Below are 16,473 nucleotides of genomic sequence, written 5' to 3'. Positions count from 1 at the left end.
AAAATTTGGGAAAAAAGATCTTTATTTCTCTACATAGTCTTCTCATAGCTCAATCACACTTTTCCCAGCGATGTTCAATAGCTTCGATATCCTGTTTTTAGTGGGAATCGTCGAGCTCCTCAAAATAACCATCAAACCTTGGTCCATTGTTTTGACTGTTCCTTCGTCTCAGGTGTGAAGTGATGAACTCATGTTTCATCCATGGTTATAAATCGACGCAAAAACCCGGCTTTATTGCTGCGAAACTTCGCCAAACACTCGATTGAAACATCCTCACGACGCTGTTGTTGTTCCAATAGCGGCACCCATCTTGCACAGTACAGCTTTCTCATGTCCAAATTTTCAGTCAATATGCGATGTACAGCACTTTTTGAAATGTCTGCTACCATGTCTGCTAATTCGCGCACTTTCAGTCGACGGTCATCCAATATCATTTTGTGAATTTTCTTCACTATTTCTGGCGTGGTCACCTCATTTGGTCGACCATTGCGATGTTCGTCTTGACAACTCGTACGGCCTCGTTTAAACTCTGCCACCCAATATTTTACTGTTGTAAACGAAGGAGCAGACTCCCCCAGAGTAGAATCTAGCTCCACTTTGATATTGGTTGAACTGAGACCTTTCAAATGAAAGTATTGTATCACATAACGATGACCAATTTTTTCCATGTTTACAAATTCACTGAGAGCGTTCACTATTGGTGGCTGCCAAACAAATACTAGACAACGTAGCGTCGTCAAACTTCAAACTTAAGCTTTGTAAGGTTGGTACTTTCTATCATAGTCATTCTTTTCAAACATCAACCGCTATCTATACGTCAGGTCAGATACTTCTGGGACTACCCTCGTGTATATATATATATATATATATATATAGTTCGTATATATATATATATATATATATAGTATCGTGTATATATAGTTACGTTCATAAACGTCTGGGTTTGTAACAATAACATCGTGTTCATTCGATCACTAAAAAGGTAAAAAAAAGCGCCAAGTTCACGCATTCCCATTCATTCCCGTTCATTTATTAATATTATAACTAATTAGTTAATATTATAATTGTAAATATACAAAAGTAAATGTTTCTAAAATATATTTTTTATATGACAACAAATCTAAAAACGTTAACATGAAATATTATTATTCAAATTTCTATTTTTTATAAAAAAAGATATTAAATAGTTTAACCAAATAAAAATAAAACAAAATCAAATTATATCATTTTATTTGTATTTTCTACAAAAATAATGATATCACAAAACTTACGCCAAGTATTGTTACAAATTATTATTTTCTTCACTATGTTTTGTTATTGTTACCTTAACCAAATAAAATTAAAATATTAAAATAAAATATAGTTATTTAAACTTATATTTCCCACAAAAGACATGATATAGAAAATTAAGTTGAGTGTCAATAATTTCTAAATTTTTAATTTCTAATTTCAAAAATAAATATACATTAAAATATTGCATCGATTAAAAATGTAAAATAAATAACACATAATAAACAATGTTTTATATACAGGGTGCACGATTTATCTGAAGACATTGAAATATCTCGAGAACTATGCATTGGATAAAAAAAAGTGGTTAATGAAAGTTGTTAGTCTCGAAGGGGAACATCCAATGATACCAAACTCGATCTCCCACCCCACCCCCTGGGGGTGGGGGTTGGGGGCAACTTTGAAATCTTAAATGGAAACCCCCATTTTTTATTGCAGATACGGATTCTGCGCCACAAAATACGTAAATTTTGTCCGAAACTTTTTTTTTATTCGTGATAGATGGCGCTGTAATCGCAAAAAATTATATTTTCCGCAATTCTCCAGAAATGATCATTGGATTGAGAAATAAAAAATACTTGTTCAATATTTTTAAAGAACATAATAAAAGTTATTCCCCCCCCATCCTCTCGGGGTAGGGTGGGTGATAACGTTCAAATCTCAAATGGGGACCCACATTTTTCATTGCAGAATTAGATTGTACGTGAAATTTTTATTGAAACAATTTTTTTCATTCGTGATAGATAGCGTTGAATTTTTCCGAGAAACTGCTTTTAGCGTTACACAGGAACAACGACGAGGACGCAGTAGTTGTATGTTCCCTTCGGGTGCTTTTTTAATGTGAGTCCCCTTGTCTCTCACTGTTCAATTAATTAGAGTAAGTGTTCGAAATTTTTACCTTCAACTTCAATACACTTGTTGATCCTTTTTTCAAATGACTGTACATAGGATAGAAGCATATCTGCGGGAGTTTCAGCGCAAGCGTTTCTTATGCGTTCTACCATGTTTTCACGAGTTGTTGGCACTTGTTGATAAACCTTATCTTTTAGGTAATCTCACAGAAAGAAATCCGGCGATGTCAAATCAGGCGACCTAGCAGACCAATTAATCGGGCCACCTCTGCCAATCCACCGACCATTGTAATCACGGTCTAATACTTCCCGTGATCATTTCTGGAGAATTACGGAAAATATAATTTTTTGCGATTACAGCGCCATCTATCACGAATAAAAAAAAAAGTTTCGGACACAATTTACGTATTTTGTGGCGTAGAATCCGTATCTGCAATAAAAAATGGGGGTTTCCATTTAAGATTTCAGAGTCACCCAACCCCCACCCCCAGGGGGTGAGGTGGGAGGTCGAGTTTGGTATCATTGGATGTCCCCCTTCGAGACTAACAACTTTCATTAACCACTTTTTTTTATCTAATGCATAGTTCTCGAGATATTTCAATGTTTTCAGATAAATCGTGCACCCTGTATAAAACACTGTTTATAATTATAACATGTACTTATCGACCTTTGGAAATTTCAAAGTTATTAAATTAACAAAAGTAAAAAGGTTTAATATTATTTTTTCTTTCGACGAATAGTTAGCGAAGAGATATCGTAAGTTAAATGTTGAAGAAATTACCAAGTTTTCCTTAAATATTTCAAAAAATATTAGGCAAAGAAAAAAATGTTTCAGACAAAAGTTGTTAAAATTAATTGGTAGAGAAAGAAGTTATAATAAAAAATTGGGTTTTCTGTTTTAAAAAATTAAATTGATCTTCAACTGACCTTGAAAATGCCCTCCAAGTAAAAAACTGATAATGCCATTCTCTTTCCTCTTCGAAATCATGGAACACGTGTTTTAGATTCTTTTAATATCTTTCATAGTTTTCGAGATTTTTTACCTGTTACGTTTGAAATTTAGCACCCTATATATATACATATATTTCGTATCAGTAAATTATTTTCATTCTCTGATTCTACCAATTAAAAATCGAAAAAGAGATACATCATCGTTAATCATGTTTCATATCGTTACATTACTAATATTTTGATCCAGTCATTACCAATATATATTCAACAGCTAATGGAGACCAGTGCATTCAGCATGACTGTACACCTTTCTAAAAGTGTTCAAGAAAGAAACAGTATCTCTGAGAAAATCTCTTAGAATGACATTGGGAAACACGCAAACGTCCTGTAGAAAATTATACTCGTCATTGGCGTGTCGAAGATTGTATTGCAGATTGCTAATGCAACACGTTATTTCAACGAGACGAGTAAAAAGGCGTTGCATTGTCGACTCGCGATTTCTTTGACGATTAATTGGCAAGTTTGATAACATTCTGACCTCCTGTTGAGTGAGGATATATCTGAAAGAAACGTATTATTCAAAATTGATTGTACGATTGACTGTATCTATAGGTCGTCGGAACTTTTTGGAAACTCGACGCGAAATCTTGGCGCGCGATCACATTCGCAAATATTATTTAATTAATAATTTAGAATTTTACATGGTTTTATCGAGCAACATTTATACCTACACAATTTTATACATCTCTCGTAGTGGTTGTACTTTAATTATACAGGGTTTGTCAAAAGTGTGGAAACCTTTAAATAATTTTTGTAAAAATGAAAATATCAAAAAACGGCAAAACACGTATTTTGATTTTTCAAAAAAGCTACCCTATGACATGGATGCCGATTATTCCCAACCCCTTGGTACGCGGGGGTAAAAGGGGGTTGACAATTTTAAATTGGACTAAGGGTCGAATGGGGGCTCATTTGAAAGGTCTTTTCATAACAAACACACCCTTAAATTTTAAGTCGCTACGACCCCCTCCCCCATTAAAAATGGCGGCCGTTCAAATTTCGAAATTTCATGCGCTTAGTGTTATCCAGGATCAATCCCGGCTACTTAAAATCAGTTGTTCTCACTGCTACTTAAAATCAGTTGTTCTCACTGCTACTTAAAATCAGTTGTTCTCACTGCTACTTAAAATCAGTTGTTCTCACGGCTACTTAAAATCAGTTCTCACAGATCTTAGACAGATTAAAAATTAAACATTTTAAAAATGGTCGGCGAATTGTCGAAACGTGAAAGAATCACTATCCTCATGATGCCTGGATGGGGTGATAACGAGCGGTCGTACGCTGCTGTCGCTCAATTATTTAATGAGACGTATCCGAATTGTCGAATTAATAAGTCCACTGTCTTAAAAACAATGGAGCGTTTCAGAGAAACTGGTAGCGTAAACAATCGCCCTAAATCAGGGAGACCTGCCATTAACGAAGAAAAACAACTTGATGCTCTGCAGACATTTATTGAAGGTCCCAATTCTACTATTAACAGAGCCGCTCAAACTCACGATATTGCTCCCAAGTCCGTTTGGAGAATTTTAAAGAAAAACAAGTTCCATCCATACAAATTACAATATATTCAAGAATTGCAAGACGGAGATGTGGAGCGTCGTATAGGTTTCTGTGAAAGAATGATGGCACTAATAGATGTCCGGCCCATGTTCCCTTATCAAATTATTTTTACAGACGAGGCAACTTTCACGTTAACGGGAGAAGTTAATAATCAAAATTTTCGTTTCTGGTCAGATGAGAATCCGAATTGGGTGCGGGAAACTCACCCACAAAAAATAAATGTATGATGTGGAATAATAGATGGCTACTTAATAGGACCGTTTTTTTTTTAAGAAAATCTGAACGCTCAAAGGTATGACAGATTACTTGTAGATCGAATAATTCCAGCCATACGAAATATTTTTCCAAATAATTTCGAAGAAATATGGTTTCAGCATGATAGAGTTCCTGCTCATTTTGGTTTAGGGCCACGTCAAATTTTAAATGAGACTTTTCCATTACGATCGATAGGAAGAAGGAACAGAAATGAGGGAGGAGAGGATTGGCCACCTCGGTCACCAGATCTAATTCCTCTTGATTATTATCTGTGGGGACACCTAAAGAGTAAGGTTTACAAAACAAAACCTGAAAGCACCCAAGAATTGATACAGCGAATAAGGGATGAAATAGATTTGATACTTTTTGAGACGAATCGTAGAGCCATTTCTGCATTCTATCAAAGATTGGCATATTGTCAGGAAGTAAATGGCAGCCACTTTCAGCATTTACTTTAATACACTGAGTAAAATTTATTTTAAAACACGGAGTAAAAGGTTTTGAATCATTAAAGAGAGATGACAGTTTTCAATCATCTGTTTTGCAACCTATCACGACTATACATACAACACATCACATCACAGACACACACACACACACACACAAGGGATCAGATTCATGCCACTTCCACGCAGTTGATCCTGGATAACACTAAGTGCATGAAATTTCGAAATTTGAACGGCCGTCATTTTTAATGGGGGGGTCGTAGCGACTTAAAATTTTAAGGGTATGTTTGTTATGAAAAGACCTTTCAAATGAGCCCCCACTCGACCTTTAGTCTAATTTAAAATTTTCAACCCCCCTTTTACCCCCGCGTACCAGGGGGTGGAGAATGATCGGTATCCATGTCATAGGATAGCTTTTTTGAAAAATCAAAATACGTGTTTTACCGTTTTTTGATATTTTCATTTTTACAAAAATTATTTAAGGTTTTCCACACTTTTGACAAACCCTGTATAATAGGCATCTTTATTCTCTGTGTTCTATAATAAGTGTAATGATTCTCAATCTTTTCTTTCGTCAACTCTGTATAATAATAATTGCTGTGTAGAGAGATATGACAAGCTGCATGTTCTCAATTTTCGGCAAATGTGATTGCGCCTCATACTATTCTCTTAGGATTTTCTCTTAGGATATCTCTCGGATTTTGTCTCAGTCACCGGTTTTTCTCTTCTTTGAGTATGATGCACTTTATCGAAGACATTGATAAAATTCGTGTTATTTCTAATTTTTTTGTTCACTACGCTGCTACACGAGTGGCTTATGACAATAAACAACCGCTTTCTCAATTTTCGATAGTCAAAACTGTCTCGAGATGCGACAAATGGATAAAGTGCATTTTGTTGTGTAATTTGTGTAATTTGTCACAAATACGTCTCTACCCTGACGGTTATAATGAATAAACACCAATGAGTGTGTTGTTCAAGTTTACGAGCACGGAAGGTAGTTAATAATAATTTATTTTGTTAAAAATTAACCAATAGTATTTGTCAAACTGGTAGCAATGGTAGCACGAACAATGTTATCGAAATCGTAACATTGGTATTTTACTTCTTGAGAAAGGAAATTTATAATTGCTAGTCGACGACGTACTACAACGTTCCCGGATATGTTTTACAGAGTAAACCACGTAAAGTGCGACAATTCAAAAGCTGTAAAATATCTGTATATATCTGTAACATCTAAATGCAAAAGTAAAAATAAAGATCGTGAGAAAATCCCATGTATATTAACTGCATAACTATATGTATGTCTAACTGTATATACGAAAATTTGTCTCTGCTCTGGCTTAAAGAAGAGCGAGAGGTAACTTTGTAATTTTAAAGGGAACTTTCTATAAAATGTTACACATTTGAATTCTACGGGGGAAAAAAACAAACAAACTTTGTCTGGAACGTTTCTCTGAAAAATGCTTCTAACAAAAACATTAATAAACATTTAAACTTTAAAATAGAGTGCATTCAGACTAATGTGTGATAAAATCATAAATTCAATAAAAAGCATTCATTTCATAGCTTTTCTGCTTTTTTACTTTGTTAAATGTTCAGATTGTTGCCCATACGATGAAATATGATTTGCGAAACGATATTGCCAGAAGTAATAAGTTTTCGTGAAGAGGTTGTTCAGTTGTGCAATAATTAATCGTAATTTGATAATACAAACAAGACTTTTATTATTGCATTTTGATAGATTTTGTGCCGTGTACAAAAATATATAATTTTTAAAAAAATATTCGTTACGAGACAGGATAGTATCTCAACGAATCTATTAGTCATTGAAAAATACGTGCGAAGCACGTATATAAAAGGAACGTTCGTCATTGGCATGCCGAAGATTGAATAGCGTTAATATATGTTATTTAGATGAGCTGAGAACAAAAAACGCATTGCTTTACCGGCGCGGCGGCTCGCGATTCGTCTCGTAACTCAGTCTGTAGGATTGGTAGTCGCGAATACGTAAACTTAAGCAAAAAAGCGGGATTGCGAGAAAACATGGAGTTCTTGCACTGCAAAAAATGAGTTACTTTTGTTCAGGTAATAATTTATTGTTGAGTAACGCGCGCTTTGCATAAATCCCCCTATCTTAGATGCAGAGTCAATGATCAAATCTCCAAATGTTTAATAATGTTAATAATCCGTCTTAAAATATCGTCGTAAAAATAAACAAACACTATTCTTTAATTAAATTGCGCGATAGTGGCGTAAGTGTGATTTTATTTCATTCCGCCTCCAAGATTGATCACGACATCGTGTAATCACGACGGCGTGGCCGGTTTTGTGTGTTTCGATACAATACCATCTTTCTTTCTTTGAGGCAATTCGCCCGATTGTCGAGCGTATTATGCATACGCACATGACAAGCATGCACACCTATATTGTGAGCAATTACGTATTATTTTCTGTGGATACACAGATTGTTGGCGTCATGTACGTATTTATGACGCAGCTCGTGGATTGTGCCTACATTCAACCAAAACCAAGATAATAATTAATATTCAAAGCATCTGTCTGTGTTCCATTTGATGTCTGATTGATAAAAATGCATGAATGGATGGAACACGCATTAGTTGCCTGCAACCGAGTTTGCTTGCACATACTCTGCACGAGTGTAGAAGAAGGTCGCTTGATTTGAATAAGTTTTATTTTGCATATATTTTTATTATTTATTAACACGATAGCGTTTTCATCATTTATAACATTTTGACACTTGATATGTCAAGTGTGTATATTTATTATTATCGTGAATGTTTATACATTTTCACAACATCTTACAAGAGAAGTAACATTTTTAAGGAAATAAATAACCAGAAACATCACTGAAAGACCCGAATTCCTTCTCCCGAGTTCGTCGTTGATTTAATACTCTATACTCTACTAGCATATCCTAAAATCAGCCTAATCAACTTCTAGTGTTCTAAAACTACCGTCCACGCCAAACATATCAGATGTCTTGCTCTCGCCGATCCTCAGTGACTCCCGTTCACCCGATTATTTTGTTCGTCTTCCAAAAGCCATTCGCGAAAGTTCTTGATTTTTTGTAATTGCACATCCTTAAGTTTCTCTATCGGTCCTGCTTTTCCACCTCATACTCGCTGGGTAATATTTTTATCGGAAAGTACTCCTTCGCACTTTCCAACGACGGGTGAAAATATATCTGAAAGTAAAGGCACTGCTCAATATCGCAGATTTTTCACACTTTTAACAGAATTCCTTGCGACATTGTAATAGAAAAATGCTGCTAATCTAATGTAATATTTATTGTCGTTTAGTACGATAGTATTTGTTGCGATTTAATTTTCTAGTAATCTGTCGCTTCTGCCCTTTCTCTGTGAATGGCAGTAAATTGGATCATTGTTTGTTTCGAATAAAGAATTTGTTTGAAAAATCTCACGTGATTTTACCAATTTCTTCCTCTTTCTCAACTATAAAAGGTTTCACCAGGCTAAATAATATATCGACGATTGTCGATGTATTTACTATATTATGCGGATTCCTTTCAAGCCTACTGGTATGGCATTTTGGACGTAGTACAACATTTTCTTTATTGTCGCCAGGTTTATATGCTTAACATGTTCCATTCAGATGCCTGTAGCATCAGAAACAAGAATATATCCCGGCGTTAATCCCTGAGTCCAAAGGGATTCGTCGCATACCATAAAAAAAATTTTTAGCATTTCGTCGATCAATCCATGCGAAAAATCCGGATCGATATATCGTGATAGTTATGTTATATCTCTCCTTTGTTTTATCTTCCAGTTGAACTACGACCCTTTTTTTCAACAAGAATAAGGCGTTACTTATGAAATCTTTCACGAGAATTTGAACTACATAATTATAATCGTGAATAAGAATGTAATTGTTAGTTAATGTTAATAATTAATGTGCTGGAAATTAAAACTGACAGCGGGTTAATAAATTACTATTAATAAAATTGCTGAAAAAATATTTCTTTTACACAAATAATTATTCTTAAATCAGGTTTAATAATTTGTAAAATGGTACACACGTGACTATTAATCTGTTTGGAAAAGACCGTCTGTATTCGTCAAGCTTGAACGCTTTTTGATTTCTCAAAAGAAGAATAGTAAACAGTGAAATCGTACTGACAGAATTAAAATAACGAAGCTACGTATACAATGCGTTTATGCACATAATAAATCACATATGTATGTATTCAAAAAGTATGCATATACAGTTTGTAAAGTAAGAGCGTGCACGGGTTAATGTGTAGAAAAATTTATTTTTAATGATTTTTAAGTACATAGATTTGTTGTACTCCATGAGAAGAAAAATGTTATACCATTAATAATGAGTCCAGTCCACTGGCATTGATAATTGCCTGGCATCTGCCGAGGCATACTTTCCACTAAGTCGACTGCGTATTCGTTCGGTAAAGACCTCCAAATGAGACGAATTTGTCGTGTCAGCTGCTTCAAAGTGCACACTCTTTTTCCTCGAAGCTTGTGCTTGAGATATGCCCACACATTTTCAATGGGATTTGCATCTGGCGACTGCGATGGCCAATCAAGTGTGACGATGCCAGACTGCTCTTTCCACTCGGTGCAAAGCTTGCTCCGGTGTTTCGGGTCGTTGTCTCTTCCTGTAAGATCCAGTCCTCTTTTTTTTTTATGAAGCATCGTTCAGCAGTCGGCAACAAACACTTCTCATAAATTTTAAGCATTAAGGTCGGGTTCCGCTTAAACAAATTCACAATTCTTTTTTCCATATTCGGCGTCACTTTGCCTATCGAGCCACGTTCTGACAAGTCATCGACATTTTTGATCTTCTTATATCGCTGAACTCACTTAGCGACGAACGAATTTGACTTTCCCATGTATTTAGCAGCCACTGCATATGACATTTTTGGTCCTTTGGGGTGGGAACCAAGGAACACAGCCTCGTAGCGCGATGCGTATGCGGCACTCATGGCGCATGGTTAACGTGTTTCTCAAGTTAGAGTTCGACGCCAACTGAATCTTTTGTGACAAAGCATTCACGACAAAGATTTCATCTATCGGCTCACAAAAAAACTAGGACGATATTTGAAGCCAACTGCCATTTATGCCGTGCACGCTCTTACTTTACAGACTGTATATGCTGCTTACTTGCTGTAAGTATCGAGAGAGACTTTATATTTATCCGATTTTAATGGTATCTTGTAGTCGTTTCATCTTCCATATGTCTCTGTTGGAGAATAATTTCGGCAAGTGAGTTCTACAAGTGTAGTAATTCTCGATTGTGCTCCATGCGATATTTATTTTTGTGCAAAAATATGGCGAGTTCCACGTCCTGAATTTTTGGCAGATGCTGTTGTTTCTCGCATCATTCTCTTAGAATTTGTGTGTCCGACATTTTTAGTTGTGAATTTTTCTTCAGTTCCTCTTGGAGAGTAATGCACATTGTGGAAGACATCACACTTAGGACTGGTATTTTCTATTAATCTCTCTCTCTCTCTCTCTCTCTCTCTCTCTCTCTCTCTCTCTCTCTCTCTCTCTCTCTCTCTCTCTCTCTCTCTCTCTCTCACTCTCTCACTCTCTCTCTCTCTCGCTTCGCTATTGCAAATTTAATCTAAAGCTTGGTAAAAACTTATTGACACTGTTAAATTGTAACCATTAATTGCAGTTATAGCGCTGTAATCAGTTTGTGATGAGCGTGACAATTCTTTTTCTAAAAGAAAAGAAATCTACCATATCAGATAACCGTATCGTTTCGTCGTCTATAGTCTACTGTTTGCTACAACATATCGACCGCATTAATCTTGACTGTAAGATCCTTCTCTCAAAACTTATTTTGCACAAATTTGCATATCATATATTACCATTACTGATTCTTTTTCAAGCTGTTTTTCCTTGAAACTGTTTTTGCACAATTAACATCTTAATATCACTTTATGTAGAATTGATGTAGAACTGATGAATTTGCGAAAGAAACAAAATTTCATATTAGTAGCACATGTGACGTACGTGCACGTGTGTCCTCTATTCTCTGGCACATGATTTTAATAATACGCATTAGTTTTGCTCAAGATGTGTGTAAGGAAAATTCCATTTCCTTAATTTCTTTTATATAAAAAAAGTTATCATCTAAGTGACTTTATCCGGTCGATTCGGTGTAGAAAGGAGATGCTTCTTTGTGTATGTTTTTATATCGATAGCAAATTTATTCCTTGAATTGATTCTGACGCAGATGCTGAAGAAAATGTCCGAGGCAGCCATCTAGGGAACTGTAGTCAAAGCAATCATTGTATTGGGTGTACAAATTAGTTCGGTCCGTTTTCAAAAGATGGCTCCAGCTGTTATGAATGGTTCATAGTGACTGCCGATTTTGGCGGTTTCAGAGAGGTTAGACATCTGCCAATAATATTCAATTTATATCGCTTTGAATTTCATACAAAAACCTTGCTTTTTACATATAAAAACCTTGCTTGTTGAAAATGTCGAATTTTGTGTTAACCGAGCAGCATTTGCGGGAGGTTTTAATTTTCTGCTTTAATTGGAAGAAAAGTGCAGCTGAAGCCCATCGAATGCTTGTTGAGGTTTATGGTGACGCTGCTTCAACTGATAAATCATGTAGGGAATGGTTTCGACGTTTCAAGGATGGAGATTTCAGCGTCGAAGACAAGCCTCGCTCTGGACAGCCAAAAAATTCGAGGACAAAGAATTAGAGGCATTACTCGAAGAAGATCAGAGTTAAACGCAAGAGGAGCTTGCAGAATCATTGGGAGTGACTCAACAAGCCGTTCCCGTACGATTGAGAGACATGGGATTTATTCAAAAACAAGAAAACTGAGTGCCTTATAAACTGAAACCGAGAGACGTTGAAAGGAGATTTTTCACTTGCGAGCAGCTGATTTAAAGGCAACAAAGAAAAGGCTTCTTGCATCGGATTGTAACTGGGGATGAGAAGTGGATATTCTACGACAACCCCAAGAAGAAAAATACTACGCCAAGCCCGGTCAATTGTTGCCATCGACCTCAACATCAACACCAGAGCCGAACATACATGGTTCGAAGATCATGCTCTGTATCTGGTGGGACCAAAAGGGTGTTGTTTACTATGAGCTGCTGAAACCTGGAGATCCCATTACGGGCGATCGGGTATCGGCTACAATTGATTCGTTTGAGCCGTGCATTGCGAGAAAAACGGCCGGAATACGAGCAAAGACATGATAAAGTTATTCTTCTTCATGACAACGCTCGGCCTAATGTCGCAAAAGTCATAAAAAAATATTTGGAAATGGGATGTTTTACCGCACCCGCCGTATTCCACGGACATTGCTCCTTCTGATTACTGGTTGTTCCGAAGGATGCAGTACGATTTGGCAGGTCACCGGTTCATTTCTTTCGCAGAAATCGAAAATTGGCTCCAAACTTGAATCGCCTCAAAAGACGAGTCATTTTTCCGAGATGGAATTCGAAAATTGCCTGAGAAATGGGAGAAAGTAGTAGCCAGCGATGGAAAATACTTTAATTGATCTGTTCATTCATTTTGTTTTGAAATAAATACATCTTTTAACACAAAAAACGGACCGAACTAATTTGTACTCCCAATATAAGGCATTAATATCAACATATCAGTATGCTTTTTTTACTAGCTATAAGCAATAAAATATCATTAAATTTCGAAAAGCCTTAGACCACAAAATTACACAACCCTTAACTTATGATACGTATACAGGGTATTTGGTAATTCATGTAGCCTTAGCATGCGTCGCGCTCGACCACTCGAGTTAGTAGCTGCTCACTTCGCCTAGCAACAGCCTAGCTGCGACCCTTCTTTCTCCTTGCTGCGCATTTGAAATTTGCTATTCCATCCGATGTTTTTCCATGTGTTGCTCGGCTATTTTTTTACGATTTTTGCAAAATGCCACTTGATTATTTTCTTTATCTCAATCAGTTCTATGCATTCATTGGCTATGGCTACATGAGCTACCAACGAATATCCTGCACCCAAATATAATACACATGGTGCAATTATTAGAGCATTTGCCGCGAAAGGAAACAACATTTAAGATTTCAATTGAAATCACGGCAGAAATATGCATATATTTCGCATGAATATAATTTTGTAACAATAATTATTGCAATAATTGTTAAAATACCTATTTTATTGTTCGCCATCTTTAATACTTTGCTCATTATATAATACATTTATTATGTAGATGTCGCTGCGGCGACTTTCATTATAGAAAGGAAAAGTCAACTTATAGTATGGTATAATAGATATTATAATTCGATAATTCGTAAATAGATAATTCGAAATGTATACATTCTTCTTCTCGTTTCATGCCCTGTTTCTGCGGACAGTTTATGATCAGTTTTTTTAGACTCACAGAATATAATTAATTATATTCTATAGGTATCTTACTAAGACACGAATGTATCGAGCTGCGGTGATTGCTACTCAACGTCTTAATGTTCTTATGATACCTTATGAGATAGATTACTTTTTTAACCACTTGCGCTGGCAAAAAATTCACTGACGCCTGTATCAGAACGGTCCAGTGTAACTCGTTGAGAGGCGTCACACAGTGTTCGATGCCTTACAGAAATCGGAAAAAGATTTATATTTTCTAAACTAATTTATTTTCGACCTAGGACTTTTAATAGCTTTTTGAAGGGAATATAGAGCGTCGATTGATTATAAAATTATACAAATATAAATATTTAATTTATTTATTAATAATCATGCAAAGTGTGGTATCTCTCGAAACAGTCTGGAACATGTAATGGTACAAGGCATTTCTTACATTCCCATATAGTTTCACTTCGTTTTTTGTGTTTGGTACACACTCTACACCTTCGCTGTGGATTCTTTTTGGCATTTGTGTCTGGCAAACAATCCCACCCGACGTGCCACGCACGTCGTTTTTGTTTCTGTGACAATCGCATGACGACGTACATACCACGTCGTTGGCGATTCTGTGACAAAAGCATTACGACGTGCGTGGCACGTCTTTCCAGCGCAAGTGGTTAAAGAAATTGATGATCAAAAGAGACATTTCCAAAAACTCCTTTCTTTGAATTTGTCATTGTTTTGATACTATAAGGTACTTGCGTATTGTAAGGTCGATTCAATCGATTTCTATTTTCTTGAAATTATCGTCCACCCCGAACAGATCGTCAGATGTCTTGCTTTCGCTGGTCCGCAGTGACTCGTTCACCCGATTATTTTTTTCGTCCTCTAGGAACCACTCGCGAAAGTTTTCGATCCTTTTGAACTGCGCGTCCATCAACTCCTGCAACGCACCTCCTTTCCCACCAAGCTCATTGGGCAATACTTCTATCGGAAAGTGTTCACTCACGCTTTCCAATGATGCGTGAAAATGTATCTGCGACAGAGGCATCAGTCAGTAACATATATTTCTTATTCGACAGAATTCTTAGGAAGATTTTGATGTGTAAACTCTGCGCTAATTTAGAATGACGTCGATTCCAGAATTTAATTCAATCTTCTCTACTGCTGTGACGTAATTTCTTAGATGGATTAGGTTATTCGATAAGTTTGTTAGGATTTTGGCGGAGAGTTCAAAGCTGATGTGCTTTTCTAAGCATAGCAAGTGTAATGTTGTTTAACCCGGCGTCACTGAGGCTGGGTCATGGCGTTTTTAAAGCTTAAATTAAATATTTCATCAAACTACCTGTATTAAGAGACTACTGTTCCATAAAAGTTACTATGTAGCTTCCCGAAACCAGAGTAGACACTGCGAGGGTGGACCAAACAATAATCGGATCATCATGACCCGCCCCAACGTGTGCGTGTAACATTTTATCACCACAACGACGCCGGGTTAATAATCTACCGATCGCTTGCTTTCGATGGCGAGTCATCGAAGGAAACGACAGAAAACAAGATTGTGTACTTGACTGTGGGGACATTGTGCCTTGCAGTCTTTTCATTCGACAAAATTCTTACAAACCTATTGAAAAACTTCAATATCGCGTCCCACTTATTCTATTCGGGAGCAGCAGAGGACCGTCAGAACGATAATGTTGCCGAGGATAAATAATTTGTTGAAGTAATTTTACCAAATTTATCAATTCTTTATCCAAGAAAGGTATGACCATGTTGTATATTATTTCGAAAACTGGCGATGTATCGATGTTATCGCTTATGGATCGCTTTCAAGCGTACTGGGATGGCATCTTGTACGTAGTGTAGTACTTTTTTTAATGATACCAGGTTTAAACGCCCTACATGTCCAATTGTAACTCCCGTAGCATCAATGACATCGATTTGTCCTAGCCATGAGCCCAACAAAATTCATCATACGCCATAAGATCGACGTTTATCAATCAATCATTGTGTAAGAAATGCAAAGGATCCGTATCGACCAGACATAGCAGACTTGGAATTTTTATTTTCTGCAAAACCTTTTTCTTCCTTCACAATCATAAGACTGATCTGCGTCATTCACTGCTTTAGAAGAACATTTATCTATCAAATTTCCTTATTTTTAATTATGCGCTTTGATGAAAAGCAACGAACGCTAGTTTTAAATTACATATTGTTAAACTACATGTTGGAAGTGCAAATAAATCTGTTCGATAGCCGATAAATTCCTTTTTGAAAAAAGTAACATGTTATGACGGACCATCTTGTCGCGATGTTTACGATATACTACCTCATCATCGCTACGTCTGACGACAGAACATTTTATATCAAATGCTGACGAGGCATACGGCACGATTGATTTTTCCCTTCTAATTTATGAATCCACGAGTGGTGAAGTGATAAGTGCAGTGTGCTTGCGTGTGCGTGTGTGCGTGTGTGCGTGTGTGCGTGTGTGTGCGTGTGTGTGTGTGTGTGTGTGTGTGTGTGTGTGTGTGTGTGTGTGTGTAGACGTAGAAACTTGGGATGCGTTTAAACTAAGACATTGGTGAAATGGGTTATTGTTATGTGTTGTAATCACGAAATTGCTTTTGTCAAGTCCACCTAGATACATTGAAGAGAGAGATACATCTCTATGTACTTTTATATCGGCAACAAATTTATCTCATAAGCTC

General features: G+C 36.4%; 1 protein-coding gene across 1 annotated transcript; it reads right to left on the bottom strand.

Annotated features, from left to right (window-relative positions):
* Nucleotides 1-13,480: 13,480 nt before the first annotated feature.
* Nucleotides 13,481-16,254, bottom strand: LOC105184078 (uncharacterized). Its single transcript, XM_011142629.3, has 2 exons — nucleotides 15,496-16,254; nucleotides 13,481-14,798 (listed from the first exon to the last, which is right to left on the bottom strand). The coding sequence occupies exons 1-2, from the start codon at nucleotides 15,532-15,534 to the stop codon at nucleotides 14,541-14,543; spliced, it is 297 nt and encodes a 98-aa protein (XP_011140931.1). The 5' UTR covers nucleotides 15,535-16,254; the 3' UTR covers nucleotides 13,481-14,540.
* Between the last annotated feature and the right edge of the window lie 219 nt (nucleotides 16,255-16,473).

Source organism: Harpegnathos saltator, unplaced genomic scaffold, assembly GCF_003227715.2.
Source record: "Harpegnathos saltator strain DR-91 unplaced genomic scaffold, Hsal_v8.6 scaffold174, whole genome shotgun sequence".
NCBI lineage: Eukaryota > Metazoa > Arthropoda > Insecta > Hymenoptera > Formicidae > Harpegnathos > Harpegnathos saltator.
The sequence above is the reverse complement of the archived record's forward strand: the minus strand, read 5'-3'. Positions and strand labels throughout refer to the sequence as shown.

Bases quoted from the DNA above. Each gene is read 5' to 3' on its own strand.
- LOC105184078 (XM_011142629.3), bottom strand. From the start codon at position 15,534: ATGGTCATACCTTTCTTGGATAAAGAATTGATAAATTTG. The intron at 14,799-15,495 runs GTAAAATTACTT...CCTCTGTCGCAG, and splicing joins ATAAAGAATTGATAAATTTG to ATACATTTTCACGCATCATT.